General features: G+C 42.8%; 1 protein-coding gene across 5 annotated transcripts in view; it reads right to left on the reverse strand.

Moving 5' to 3' along the window:
- Positions 1–1466: 1466 nt before the first annotated feature.
- Positions 1467–14184, reverse strand: part of DOK5 (docking protein 5) — an 88818-nt gene continuing 76100 nt past the window's right edge. For 3 of the 5 annotated variants that reach the window (XM_032774721.2, XM_032774722.2, XM_032774720.2), the window contains exons 7-8: positions 8712–8832; positions 1467–2178 (exon numbers count right to left, since the gene is read on the reverse strand). In XM_032774721.2, the coding sequence (XP_032630612.1) occupies positions 2114–2178; positions 8712–8832 (186 nt within the window). In that variant the 3' untranslated portion in view covers positions 1467–2113. The remainder of the gene's footprint in view (positions 2179–8711; positions 8833–14184) is intronic. The other 2 variants (XM_032774724.2, XM_032774723.2) reach the window with 2 other exon arrangements.

Raw genomic sequence — 14184 nt, forward strand, 5'->3', positions numbered from 1 at the left:
GGGAGGATGAGGGGGGAGAGGGGTTAGCTGTCACGGTGTGGGGTAGCTGCTGCGGGGGCGGGGCTCCCCAGGTTGGATGCTGAGTTAGCTGCTGTAGGGGGGTCAGGGTTAGCTGGGTGGGGGGTGCAAGGTGGAAGTTTTGCCTAGGGCACGAAACTTCCTTGCACTGGCCCTGTCTGAACCTACTTTGAGTTTGGGTTTGCAAAAACAGCACCATCTCTAGTGGCAAAGGAAAAAGCTTTTTACAGAAGTAATAGGTTTCAGAGAGACTACTCTGGCTTCTGGCATTGTAAGAAGGTTGATTGATATTTCCCCAACATGTGACTTTAATTCTTCCAGTTAAAAAAAGAAGAAAAAAAAATCACACTATACTTTGAGTAAACAAAAAAAAAAGGAATGGATTTCATAGATGTTACTATCTTACATTTCACTGATACATCCTGGGAAACAGTGCTAGTGCTTATTTCAAGGGAAATCTCATGTTCCTGTCCGTTTCCAAGTTCCTCAGGCATGTATGGGTTTATTGATACTAGAATGAACATTGCCTGAGGGTGCAGGAGTGGCTTCTCAGACCTATACATTTTAGAACTGACTCTGGCTAGAATTCAAGCTACAAGTGCCCATCATTTGGAATAAAATAAACCAGTTTTTCACCCATGCTCCTGCTCATTGACTTATTAGCAAATTTTATTAACTATTGTTAACAGTCTGCATCACGACACATAGCTCTCTCATTTATGAAATATCAGAACAATCGGAATTGTCCATCTATAGGTCTCCAATTCCCCATTTAATGCCCACAAACTGGCTACCCAGTTAGTGCAATATAAAACACACAAAACACAAAACTGTTGCATGAAAAATTCTGTCCAAATTAATTAACATTCTAATATTGTATCTGTGAATGCAGCACTTAAAGGGACACTGTTAAACACAGTAGCTAGGGGCTGGTTTACACTGGCGGGGGGGGGGGGGGGGAATCGATCTAAGAATTGCAACTTTAGCTACGTGAATAGAGTAGCTGAAGTCGAAGTATCTTAGATCGATTTACCTCTCGTCCTCACAGCATGGGATCGACATCCGCGGAACTCCCTGTCGACTCGGCTACCGCCGTTTGCGCTCGTGGAGTTCTGGAGTCGACGGGAGCACTTTTGGGGATCGATATATCGCGTCTAGATGAGATGCGATATATCGATCCCCGAGAAATCGATCATTACACGCCGATACGGCGGGTAGTCTAGACGTACCCTATGACACAAAATGTGACTTCTGTCACAAAATTACTTGGCACTCATGGCATAAAGAGTGTGGAAGTTACTATTCTGTTTCTCTAAATTAATTACAATCCTAAAGAATGGAGATTCTTTGGGAGAGATCCAAAATAACCCAGTTTCCCTCTGCTTACTCATGAGTGTCTGTTGCTTGACATTATTCTCTGAGCTGACTGCACTGCTGATACTGGCATTCACGTGGAAAAGCACAACATTGGTGGGGGAAAAGTTTTATTTTTTACACACCACAGAGTTGGAAATAAACATGGAAAAATTAAAGAAACGTTGACAGTGTCCTTTTAAAAGTCTATCAGGACTCAAGGAGACTTCACACAAGAAAAACAGATACAATTCCTGCTTAAAACTGGCCATCAGTACTATAGTCAAAGATTAGTCTTAATCAATAATGTTAACAACTAAAGGGTATGAGTTACAGCAAACAGGAACCATGAGATTGCTGGCACAGCTGACGTCAACACAAACACTGCTGAAACAGACTAAGTGGTATCACAGTACCCCACATCATAAGACAAATTCATATATTTGCAACATATATCTATCATATAAAAACATTCAGTAACATTTAGGGGCTGATTTCTGTCCCCTCCCGGTGTAAAATATTAAATAACTGTGTGATAGTTGGTTTGGCATTTTTTTAAATACCTACAGAATACATTCCTTTCTTGCCAAGGTTAAAAAAAAATATATATATTCAAGGACTTAATTCAATCCAAGCCGACTTTTTCTGCATTTCCAACTTTGTTTGCTTGCTGTCATCATTATTATCCGCTGGGCCAAGCTGTCACAAGACAGAGAGAGTTTTCAAATCCTTTACAGTCTTATCAATGCTCTGATCTGTAAGTGGGGAAAGTGTCTGTTCGATGAAGCTTCAGGGGGCTTGAAACATCTTCACCAAATCAGATGCAAGAAAAACAAGCGTAGTTACTGTACACAGCATTTTATTCTAGAACTAGTTAAAGAATGAGACATGCATTAGACTCACTTTAGTTACTTAAGGGAAAGACTGTCACGGTGCAATCTGCCGCATTACCCTAGGAACTGACCAAGAAGGGAATGTAGACTCACATGTCCCTTCTGGGCTCCTTCCTTACTCCAAGGGGAAGCAATAGGCTACTGGTCTGTGCATATACGTATAGGTAGAAGACTGCTTCAGCTCTACTACCTGATGTGCTGTGGGAAGGAGCCAAGACTCCATCCATTCTCCATCCTCCTGTGTAGAAGGGACAAGAGGGGCCCCATAGAGGCTGTTCTCCCTTTCTTGCTGTGACCCCAAAGTGTGTAGCCCATTCAGGACACACAGGATATCACCTCACTCTCCTGTGTGAGTCTGTAAGACAAGCAGTCATTTTGCCCTAAATTAACTATAAATTTAAACAGGGCCAAACTGAGCTGCATGTACTCAGGCTGAACGGTGCCTGACTTCAAAGGCCATCCCAGTACGGTCCATGGGACTACTCCTTAGAGATGGTCAGGAAATGAAAATTTCAAAATCAGCAAATCAGTTTCCATTCTGAATCAGAACAGGAAGTCATAACAGCAAAACATTTCACAAACCAACAGCATACAAAATGTTTTCATTCAACATTGCAAAACAAGATCAGGCCATTTTGTTTCCAAATGTCAAATAAAATTTTTTATATATTTTGGAAAATTCCAAAAAAATATGGAAATTGAATTTTTTTTTTGCTTTCACAACTTCTTCCCCACAGAAAATGTAGTTTCATAGCAATTTTACAAATATCAACCTTCTCCACTTCTTACTTAGTAAGATACTACTCAACGTGTGTAAGGGTATTGCAATTGGACCCATGCTTAGGCCAAAGTTTATTTTATACTCAGTGTTTCCTTTCCTCTTGGTAACCTGGTACATTCTAAGATTTTGGTGAACTAAACTGATTACATATGTTACAGGTGCTGCGTGAAAAGCAGTTCTAGTGACACAATAATCCTAATGGGTGTTTACTGACTGGAACACTATTCTATGTATGACTTATTTCTGGAAGTCTCAGGACCCCTATCAGAGAATTTAGATCCATTAGCCAGTCCGAGCTGTGGATTTTTTTCAAGGATCCTTCTCTTTAGTTTAATCTAAGCGATTTTTCAAGTATAAAAATAACAGTTTGTACCAATATTGTCTCCCTATTTATCTTTTGTCAAATACACTGGTGTTAAATTATTACTTTAATAAGGGGCTTTATCATAAAAAACAGTAAGAAAAATCTGCTGATTGTGGGGCAATGTTGCAAATAAACGCTTTTCTCGTTGTGTCAAAGGCTGTCATCAGCAGATCAACTTCATAAGCCCTAATTTATGGAAAAAATTCAAACTGGCATTTAAGCAAAATATTGCTTTTACTCTTCATTCCTTTTTCAAAACATTTGCTGCTTTTACGTTGTGTCTGTGCCCCCTAGTGTTCAGATCATCTTCGAAGACATTAGGGAAAATCTGCTTAGCTTTGTTTATGAGTTGGTGATAAATGAGGCAGAGAATGAAAATGGTACACAGACTATATCTAGGCTTGGCAGAATTGCATTTTTTAAATAAATTCAATAGATAATATCAATGTTATATTAAAACTTTTTTTATTTTTATCCACTTAAATTTTCACACTTGCGGGAAGTTATGGGGGTCAGACAATTATTTCATGACAATAGATTTTGAGATAACTATTAAAACACAATTTGTGAACATCATATGTCAAAATATACAAAATAAATATCATTCTATCAAACGCTAAAGTTCTAAAGCAGCACTTTTCTGACTTTGTCTATCTGTAAATTTCAATCATCATAGATGGAAATACTTTTTTGTTGGTTTGTATATTTATAAATTGTCTGCGAAGCTGATGTTTTACTGACACCAATAACAATCTATTCCTGTCAAGCCTATCTATATCTCAGTGTTGCCATCTCTTGTGATTTTTATCACAAGTCTTGCAACATATGGTAAACCCAGTTCCTGGAGTCATTTGAATGTGAGAATCTCAGCTTTCATTTAAAAAAAAAAAAATGTACTCCTCATTATTGCAGAGAAAAAACTTGAAAACATGAATGCTAAGGCTCAAAACTAGGTAGCAAATTAAAAGAACCCCCATTTCTAAAAAAGGAAAACTCATCATTTATGCCAGTCTCATGATTTTTGAGTCCTGACTTGATGTTTGAACATTTGGGGTTGGCAAGTGATAGATGCACTTTGATATCAGGGCTGCAGTGTGCTGCCTAATCAACCCCTAAACCAGGCGTTGGCAACCTTTCAGAAATGGTGCGCCAAGTCTTCATTTAGTCATTCTAATTTAAGGTTTTGTGTGCCAGTAATACATTAACATTTTAGAGGGTCTCTTTCTATAAGTCTACAATATATAACTAAACTATTGCTGTATGTAAAGTAAATAAGGTTTTTAAAATGTTTAAGATGCTTCATTTAAAATTAAATTAAAATGCAGAGCCCCCCAGGCAGGACTCAGGCAGTTTGAGTGCCTCTGAAAATCAGCTTGTGTGCCGCCTTTGGCACATGTGCTATAGGTTGCCTACCCCTGCCCTAAATCATTCTGCGGAACATACTTTTACAACATTGTTTTGTTTTACAGTCATTTAGCTCAAAGTCTGTCCACATGCTCCCTACTTCATGGGACTCAATTGCAGTCAGGAGCAGTAAGGCCTTGACTTCTCCAACTATCTCTCTTTCTGGGTCAAATTGTTGCCAGCCTCCCTATTGGTAAACTTTACAAGGTTGCCAGTAGCCTGCCCCTGTGCATCATCCTGCATGGGCGCCAGACACAACTCCTGTCCCTGAGCTCTCTGCAGTGCAAGCCACGCCAAGATTAGCCTGTCCTTCAACACACTAAACAACTCATGTGCACCCTTCAGCAGGTGTTTTCTCCGTGCAAGTCAGTGAGCTCAGGGAAACATTTTACCTCTGTGGTGCATGTCAATGGTGCTTCCTCTTGGGACAGTACAACTCTACCCTACTAAGGGTTGTGCCTGGATCAGAGAGTCTAGGCCTCTCTCCATTGCCTCTCCAGTTTTGATATCTATCAAAGCTATATCAATCCCTCAAAATTAACTAAATGAAGCAAAGGAACTGTCCAAGTTTTTATTCCAAAGTGCTCTAGAGAGAAAATCAGGCCAGAGGTGTTGACAGTTTTTGGTTTCTGCCATCCAATAATCCACTATTGCCTTGTTTCTGTTAAATATTTGGTTAGTCCAGTCTGTTTCTCAGAACTCCTCTGCTGACCACTCAGAACAGATCCCTGATCCTTAGTTACTGACTCATCATCAATACTGTACTGTAGCAAGGTGATCTGGTTCCCTGCCACCTCGGAGACAGACAAACCCCTCCAGATGCCAAAGTGGGCAGAGCCAGTGGAGCTTGCACCTGCCCCCCAGCGGTCAGGGCGCAGGACAGGAAGTACAAAAGCCCAATCCCATAGCTCACTAGCGCCCCAGCTGCCAGAGAAGCCAGACGCCTGTGGCCTAGCTCCCGGTGGGGAGACTCCTGCAGTCTGCGATCGACCCGAGGACTGACCAGACCAGCCGAGGCCTAATGCTGACCAGGCCCCAGAGAAGCTGTTAAACCTGCCTGCAGCAAGCTACCCAGAGGAGCTGCCAAGCCTACTGCTCGCTGGGTACCTTGAGGGCCCATGGTGCTTGATTCCATGCAAGACACTGTCCAGACACAGGTACATTTAGATGGGGGAGGTAGGAAGTAGCCCGGGGGCAGCTGACCCTAGTCTGGCTGCAGCACACCCAGAGCCGATGTCAGTGTGTTGTGGCCAGGATCCCCACTGACACAGCAGCGGGTCGTCTACTGCTGCTAGGGCCCTGAGCTGGGACACAGTGGATTGGGAGGGCCTGCTTCCCGCCTGCCACCCAATGTGCGAGTGGCCGTCTCCTCCTCTCCCCAGGCTCTTTGAAGCCAGGGCCTAGGCTTCCTGAACTCATTTGTTTGCTCAGCCCCTGCATAAGAACCTGAGCCAGAGACTCTTGACTGCCCTGCCCTGAACTAAGGCCTGGGTCTGTGGAATAGAGCTGTTTGTTGGTCTCTACCATTGCCATGGTACCCCGCAGCCAGGGTAGTTCCCCAAAATAATCCGACGGACGTAGTGAGGCGGTCTGGTTCCCCGCCGCCCCAGAGAAGGACGAACTCGGCCAAACCCTTCTACATGTATGAACCCCCAAACAGCCCATCAGCTTCATTCCAGCAGATTTAAAATAATGAACTTCACAACGTAAAATGTAGATGGGAAAAGGTTTCAGTTGTAAATTAAGAATATGTGCACAAACTAGGAAGTATTGATTTAGGGCCTGATCCTGAGATATGCTGAGCATCCACAATTCCCACTGAAGTCAACGGTAACAAATAAGACAGTCTAGACATGTGATGGAGCTTAACAAAGTGTAGCGGGGCGGTTACCCACTCCTGGCCTGAAAGGGGTTAAAAGCCAACCCTTGGAAAGGGCTGGGGCTGGGAGCCTGAGGCTGGGCTGATTGGGAGGCAACCTCAGCTGTGGCCATGCCCCAGACAGACTCAGCTGGCCCTATAAAGGCAGTCTCCCTCTGCTTGCAGAGGGACAAGGGCCTGGTTTCAGGGACCTAAGTAAGACACCTAGATTGGGAGCAGGGCTGGGGAAGGGCCAGAGGAGCTGGGAGATCCTGCCTGGAAAGCCCCAGGCTGCAGGCCTGACTATAGGCTGAATAGATGCAGGGTTGCAATGGGGCAGCCCATGGGTAGGCAGAGGCAGCAGGTTCAAACATCTTTGCCTGTGATGAGTGGCTTACACTGCAGTCTGCCTCAGTGAATGGGGGCTAGATGGAGACTGGACAGTAGCCAAGACTGAGGCGAAGTGGGGATAGTGGTGGGGGGGGAGAACCAGAACTGTGGGTTTACTGCTAGGGGGCTGCACCCCGTTAAAGGGGCACCGGGGCCCTGGGAGGGACACGGGGGCCAGAGTGAGGTAAGGCAGATCACCGGCCCGCAGAAGGTGCTCCTGGCTGAAAAATGAGCTAATTCCCAAGGACGATCAGCAGGAGATGCTGCAGGGGTGAGTCTGCATCCATACACGGAGTTACATCATGGATGTATTTGAACCAAAGGATCTATAATATATTGGAGCTATTGCAGTATAACTTCCTGGGATCAGCTCTTAATTTGTAAGAGTGGGATTCTAAAAAATGCTCAGCACTGGTCTAACTCTGCTCTTACTGAGCTTGGGGAGAATTTTACCAGTTGAGTTAGGTCAACATGGATCATTTTCAAAAATCGCATGCCAGATACTAAGGATAGGACCATGTCTTCCTCCATGTGTCCACTGCACACTCACTACTCAACATTTCAACCTGATAAATTAGAGCACTGAATTGGCCATCAGGATAAAGACCCTTACTAGCCACTAGATGTCCCCCAGTGATCATGATAGAGGCAATAATGGGCTTTATAGCACTGCTGAACTACTGACCTCATTGGAAAATCTAACTTTACTGAAAACGTCCCAGGCTCTTATGAGAAATCTCGCAGAATGGTCTGTGCTATCCCTTAGGCTGGCAACGGGAAGTATATCTGACATACAATAGCCAGAGGAACTGCAGTTCCCCTTAGTATGAGACTGCAAGAAAGCAGTTATCCCACTGCTGAGTTGGATGAATTGTTCACAGCAAGGCCACTCCACAGTGTGCTTCACTAAGCCATATTTCCCTGTTTTGTTGTTGAAGGGACTGCAGTGAGAAGGAGAAGCTTTAGTAACTGTTAGTGACGTGATAACACATTTGAAAGATGTGGATTTAAAAATCCCCCAGCAAATCATTTCAACTCATTTTGATCATTTAAAATCACTTGATCTTTTCAAACTATTTTGTTATTAGAATAATTTGAATTTGTTGTAATCAATTGACTACTCCCATGACTAAGGCATGTTCCAGGACTGGACCATAAACATATGCAAACTGCCATTGTTCAAAGGCTTATAACTTGGCCAAATTTGGGCAGATTTTCACAGGGACAGCAAATGATACAGCCCTGACACAAAGGCCACCTGCTGACAAATTCAAGTCCCTGCTCCAAAGCATAGAGGAAAGAAAAGGTGCTAAAGAAAGAAAAAGTTGTTAGAATTTTTTGACATGGACAGAGCAAAGTATTTTGCGTAGCTTTGTTCTTGGAAATGGCTAAAGCATTTTGGCTGAAGTTTTCCAAAATAATTCAGCCTTAGACAGATACGTGACATAGTAAATTTCAGCCTGAGTGGTCAAAGTGTGGCAAATGATAAGCAACTAATTATAATGGGAAGTGCTGGGCAACCATAAGAAGGTGGTGCTACGATCCCTGCCTATAACAATACAATTATTGTTTCTAGCACAATAGGCGTTCAAACCACACTTTGGTCCTGTTTGTGGCAGTTCGAGTCTCCCTGCACCATCTCTCCCTTACCTTGTAGGCCATAGAGCTGGCCCATACTGTGTTGCCGTGTAATGTGCTGCCAGTAGGCACTCCGAGGCAGGGGCACTATGGTGTTGAGGGAGACGGCTCGCTCGCTCATTTTCATTTGAAGCTGTAAGAAAGGAAAGTGACATCAGGAGGAGAGCACTACAGCAGTGTTTCTATTACCCACATGAGCATGTTAATTGCTAAGGCAATAGTTGCACAGAAAAACCTGCTGGAGCACTGGGTGAGAATGACAAACACTCAGGTCCGAGACACACAGGTTTATTAATTCAAATCTTTCTCTGAAACAGATATATGCCTTGGATTACAATTAGTATTAAAAGCAAGAAATGATAGAGATAATGAAAAAGACTATGTCCGGTTACCTTCTCCGAGGGAGCAGGCAGGTCATGATGGACTTTTCCTGTGTCTGCATAGGAGCCCCAACTACCCCTTACAATCTACCACCTTTTGTATACATCCAAATTATATTTTTCAATAGTTCTCTTCCAATCACCACTAAGTAGTATGAATATTCTGTGTTTTATAAAACTTATACAATATACACATGAAAACTTCAATTGGCATGACTTTTACTGCCCTTGCTATTTTCGTGTTGTTTCTAATTTGTTTATTACCATTGATGGTACACTGATGGCACGTGCTCAACCAGGTTACTTCTATCTTTTACCCAATATTAGGCACTCATTTTTCTCCAATTAGCTTTTGGCAGTACATTTTGTATATTCATTGTCCTCCAATTTAAGCACATCCTATGGTGAAAACATCATCGTTGTCCCATACAGCAGCAGCTGTAAGCAAGTTACTTAATAACAAGGTCACAAAGACAACACTCATATTAAAACTAGGGTGAAGCCAGCCAAATCAGTACAAATATCATTTAGAAACGACCTTCATGTCAATTCCCAATAGGAGCTTCTGATGGAATAATAGCTTTAACCCTCCACCCCCAGCTCTTGCCAAAAGTGGTGTAGTTTTATATTTTGCACTGGCAGCAATGACACAGGAAATTAGAGGCCAGATTCCACAAAGCAAGGCTGGGAGAGGGGTATGCAAAGGCAGCTTAAAACTCATGTTTGTGTTTCCCTGGTCCTGGTCCAGCCAGGAGCAGTGCGAGAGTTTCTGGCGCCCTAGGCAGGGTCCTTCCGCACTCCCAGTCGTTGGCAGCAATTCTGCGGCGGGGGGGGAGGTCCTTCCGCACTCCCGGAGTGAGTGAAGGACCCACCACCGAATTGCCGCCGAGGGCGGCAAAATGCCACCCCTCAAATCCTGGCACCCTAGAGGTCGCCTAAATGGAAGCGCCGGCCCTGGGTCCAGCACTAGTTCCTCCGAAGGCTGTTCTGAGCCCCAAATGGTTGAAACAGAAAATCAGTGAAACATGAGGAATTTCTGGCCACTCCCACTTTGCCAGCAACAAAACCTCTTTGCCGTCAGAGAATTCCACTACAGTGGGGGTCAGCCTGCCTGGGCCAAATGTAGTCACATTGCACCTGAGAATCTGACCTAATGTCTTTTTCAGCCAGGGTGTGACAAGAAAAGAAAAGTTCTTATTTTTTGGCCATAGGTTTTTCTTTTCACTATTCTCTGTCTCCCATCTGCAGGGCAGCAAACACCTTTCCCTAACATGCTGTGCTGAGGTCAACACAGGAGTTCACTGGCTCCTCAACAAAATAGAACAAATTCATCCCTTGGGCACCTTCATTGAGTTAGACATCTGGGCTTGCCTACACTTATAGTGCTGCACCAGTGAAGCTGCACTGCTATAATGCTTACTGAAGAGGCCACCTATACCACCCCAAGAGGCGGTAGCTATGTCAATGGGAGAAGCCCTCCTATCAACAGGAGTTCAGTTGGTATAATTGCAGATTTTCCACACTTCTGAGCAACACAGTTATACCAACATATGTCTGTAGAGTAGATCAAGGCTCGGTACGCCAAATGATCAGATTTCCACAGTGAGGAGGACCACAGAAATACCTAGCTAGGGAGTTGGCATGAATTGGGCCCATTCAAACTTCACTGGCCTGAGAAACAAGACTGACGAGATCATGATGATTAAATACTATAAATTACACAGAAGCTTTCTAAACAGAATGACTGGGGCTGTTAATATTATGTTGGGGGCGGGGTGGGGATGGAATAGCCAATCCAGTTTTGAGCAGAGAAGGCTTTCGGGTGACCTCACAGAATTCACAAACAGGCAGAGGTCAGACAAAGACAAACTGTTCTCATTAGCGACAGAGTCAAGTCAGCACACCATCTAAAAATTAGAACATGAACAGTAAACTATGACTGCGAGCAGGGCTATTGCTACAACATTTCATACAATGAGTCAGAACATCTGGCATGGACTAAGCAGCTAACTAAGCCCACTGAAGCAGGAGTTTAAGAGACAAGCAGTCTTGTGAAAGAAGAACCCTGTGGCAATGCAGAGGCAGTGCTGGGATACAGCAGAAGGGACCATGCTAAATGTATCCTACCCAGGGATACAGCTGTCTGAATCTTTCATATCCAATTCATCTTGCTTAGGGATTCATTATGAACCTGGCCTTGGTTCACCAAGGTAAACCCAGGACACATTTTGGGTGGATATAACCTGAGTTACTGATGAACCCTTTCATCCCTAGCTAGATGTAAATGGCAGGTTTGAACTGCATTGCACTTAATCTGGGGATTCATTCAACTTTGAGTCTCAAAATGAAATAACGTTTGCCTAATATCTTACAAAAAGACTCTGCTGAATTTTGCACAGCTCTATGCAGACAGGCCTTTTCTAGCCACTTGTTCTGTATGGCTATTACCACCAATGCATAGTGGCAAGATGGCATGATTGATAGCTTACTACACATTCATGTCAACAGACAAACATAAAGGACTTCAAACAAGAGTTGCTGTAGTATTACTGTGCAACAGCCTACAGCTTCTTTACAATTTGTTCTCCTGAAAACAGGAAAGCTAACAAATTACTGTAATTTCAAATCACGTTAGTCAACCAAATAAAGTAAGCTGAGATACAGTACTCTTTTTATGACATGGGCAGTTTCTCAATGGAGACATATCAGTTTAAATATGCCATAATTTTTTGGCTCGCCTCTAATTTTGTGCACTGACTGATTGCACCTGCAAGAAGTGGGTATGCAGCCATTTTGCATACGCAAACAAACAATGAATGCAAGGATCAGTGAGCCACCTTTTACCACCACTCTACAGAAAAGAAAAACCAAGACACAGAGAGAGCAAGTGATGTGGCTCAGGTCAGAGACGAAGCATGTGTAGCAGAAAAGGAAGAGAAGCAGATCCCTTCCTTAACCAGTAGGTCTCCTACGCCCTTCGATTTGCTCCCAACTTGAACCAAAACATTTAAAATAATGCTATTTGTATTTGTCTCTATATTTTGTTGTGTATGAGACCAAAAGTGGAAAGAGAGAGATACTGAGTTGTGGGCCATTCTTGGGAGATTTTCAAGCCTGCCCAACCTGACATCTTGTTCTCATGATATTTCCAGCGTAATTTTCCGACCAAGAAGTTTTGGATGTTCAGAGCATGTTTGAAACTTTTAGATGCTTATATGAACCTCATTGAAACTTTCTTAGCTGTCCCAGCTGCTAATGTAAACAGGATCAAACAATTTCTGGTGTCTTTCAATTAATAGGTGAACACCAAAAATCACAAAGCTTAACAACCTGGAGAACTCAAGAACATGAAATAAAACTTCCATAGAAAAAGGATAACCAAGAATACTACATATCATGCTACCACTTGATAGTCAACAACACAACACAAATTTCAGAGTAGCAGCCGTGTTAGTCTGTATCTGCAAAAAGAACAGGAGTACTTGTGGCACCTTAGAGACTAACAAATTTATCTGAGTATAAGCTTTCGTGGGCTACAGCCCACTTCATCGGATGCACAGAATGGAACATATAGTAAGGAGATATATATACACATACAGAGAACTTGAAAAGGTAGGAGTTGCCCTACCAACTCTAAGATTTACAACAACAAAGATTCTCTCCCTTGTGCAGACCTAAACTCTGTCAAAAACCTTTCATCTGCAAAAACCTTAGCATATAGACACATTTTACAGCTTCCTCTGAAGGTCAGGAGATCCTATGTATTTCAAATCAGGGTAGAAAGCTGTTCCCAGAGTTTAGGGACCCTCTAGGAGGATGTCCTACCTCCTGACCATTTTCTCAGCTTGAATGTCTTCTCTCATTGCAACTGGGTTAGTGGAGCCTCAGGAAAGACTGGAATCTCAAACGGAGAAGTCCCAATCCATTTAGGATTTAGGACTTCCTGGGAGATTCCCTGTCTCTTGGTGCCATCTTTCTGCAATTAAGATCAGCAAATGCATTTGAGCTAAAACTATCTCATGGAAAAACCAGTCTCGGGCCTCTTCCTTTACATGTAACCCTCTCAGCTATAGTCCCTAATTCTTTATTTTAAAGTAGAAAACATTGTCAATTACACTGTGCTTCAAGATACAAAAATGCATGAGATCTGCACTAGAGCTGGTAAATATATTCTGAATTTTGACTTTTTAATGCAATTTCTCATAAATTCCATTTTTAATAAATATGTTTTCTCCAGCCAACAGTAACCTACACATTTCTTCAACTTTAACTTTGTGGCACTGCCAAAGGTTCTGCCCAGAAAGCCAGACTAAGGGCTCTAAAACCCAAAGTTTAAAGAAAAAGAATTCTGGAGAATGTAAGTTCCATGGGGAAGGGACAATCTTTTTGTTCTGTGTTTATACAGAGCCTAGTACAATAGGGTAGTGCTCTATGACTAGGGCTCCTAGGTGCTACAGTAATATAAATAATAATATTTTAGAAAGCACGTGAGGTGCCAACATACATAATAGGCTAGGCCTGGATCACCCCCAGTCTCTTAAAATCTCTGTTATTTATGGAGCACAAAGCACAGTAATATCTATGCTACTCTGCGTTCTTGCAGAATATGTTCTGAAAGACATGCTTCAAGCATGCTTCAACTTTTATTTTCCGTAAAAAAAATCTGTATCTAGAAATGGAGGGAAAGAATCTTTACAAAATTCGTGTGTTTCATAGCGAAAAGGGAAGGGTCAAGCAAGCACACAGAAGAGGCAGAGATAAGGGCTGGCTGTCTTAGAGGAGAAGAAGTAAAGATTTGAAAGACAAAGTGGGTGAGGTAATATTTTTTATTGGACCAAGTTTTGTTGGTGAGAGAGACAAGCTTTCAAGCTTACACAGAGCTCTTCTTCAAGTCAGGGTTGAAGTTATGTAGCAGAACCCATTCGCCTACAACCTCCTTTCTGTAAGGTGTGGACATTGTGCTTGGGATCTGAAAGAAAAAGCAAACATCAAGTCAACTACTGATCTTTAAAACGCCCACACTGAAGTTACTATTAGTGAATCACTTTAAACACCACACACTTCCACTTACAGTCTCTTCAATAAAGTATCAGCCGAAACTTCAG

This window comes from Chelonoidis abingdonii, chromosome 14, assembly GCF_003597395.2.
Source record: "Chelonoidis abingdonii isolate Lonesome George chromosome 14, CheloAbing_2.0, whole genome shotgun sequence".
Classification (NCBI taxonomy): Eukaryota; Metazoa; Chordata; order Testudines; family Testudinidae; genus Chelonoidis; species Chelonoidis abingdonii.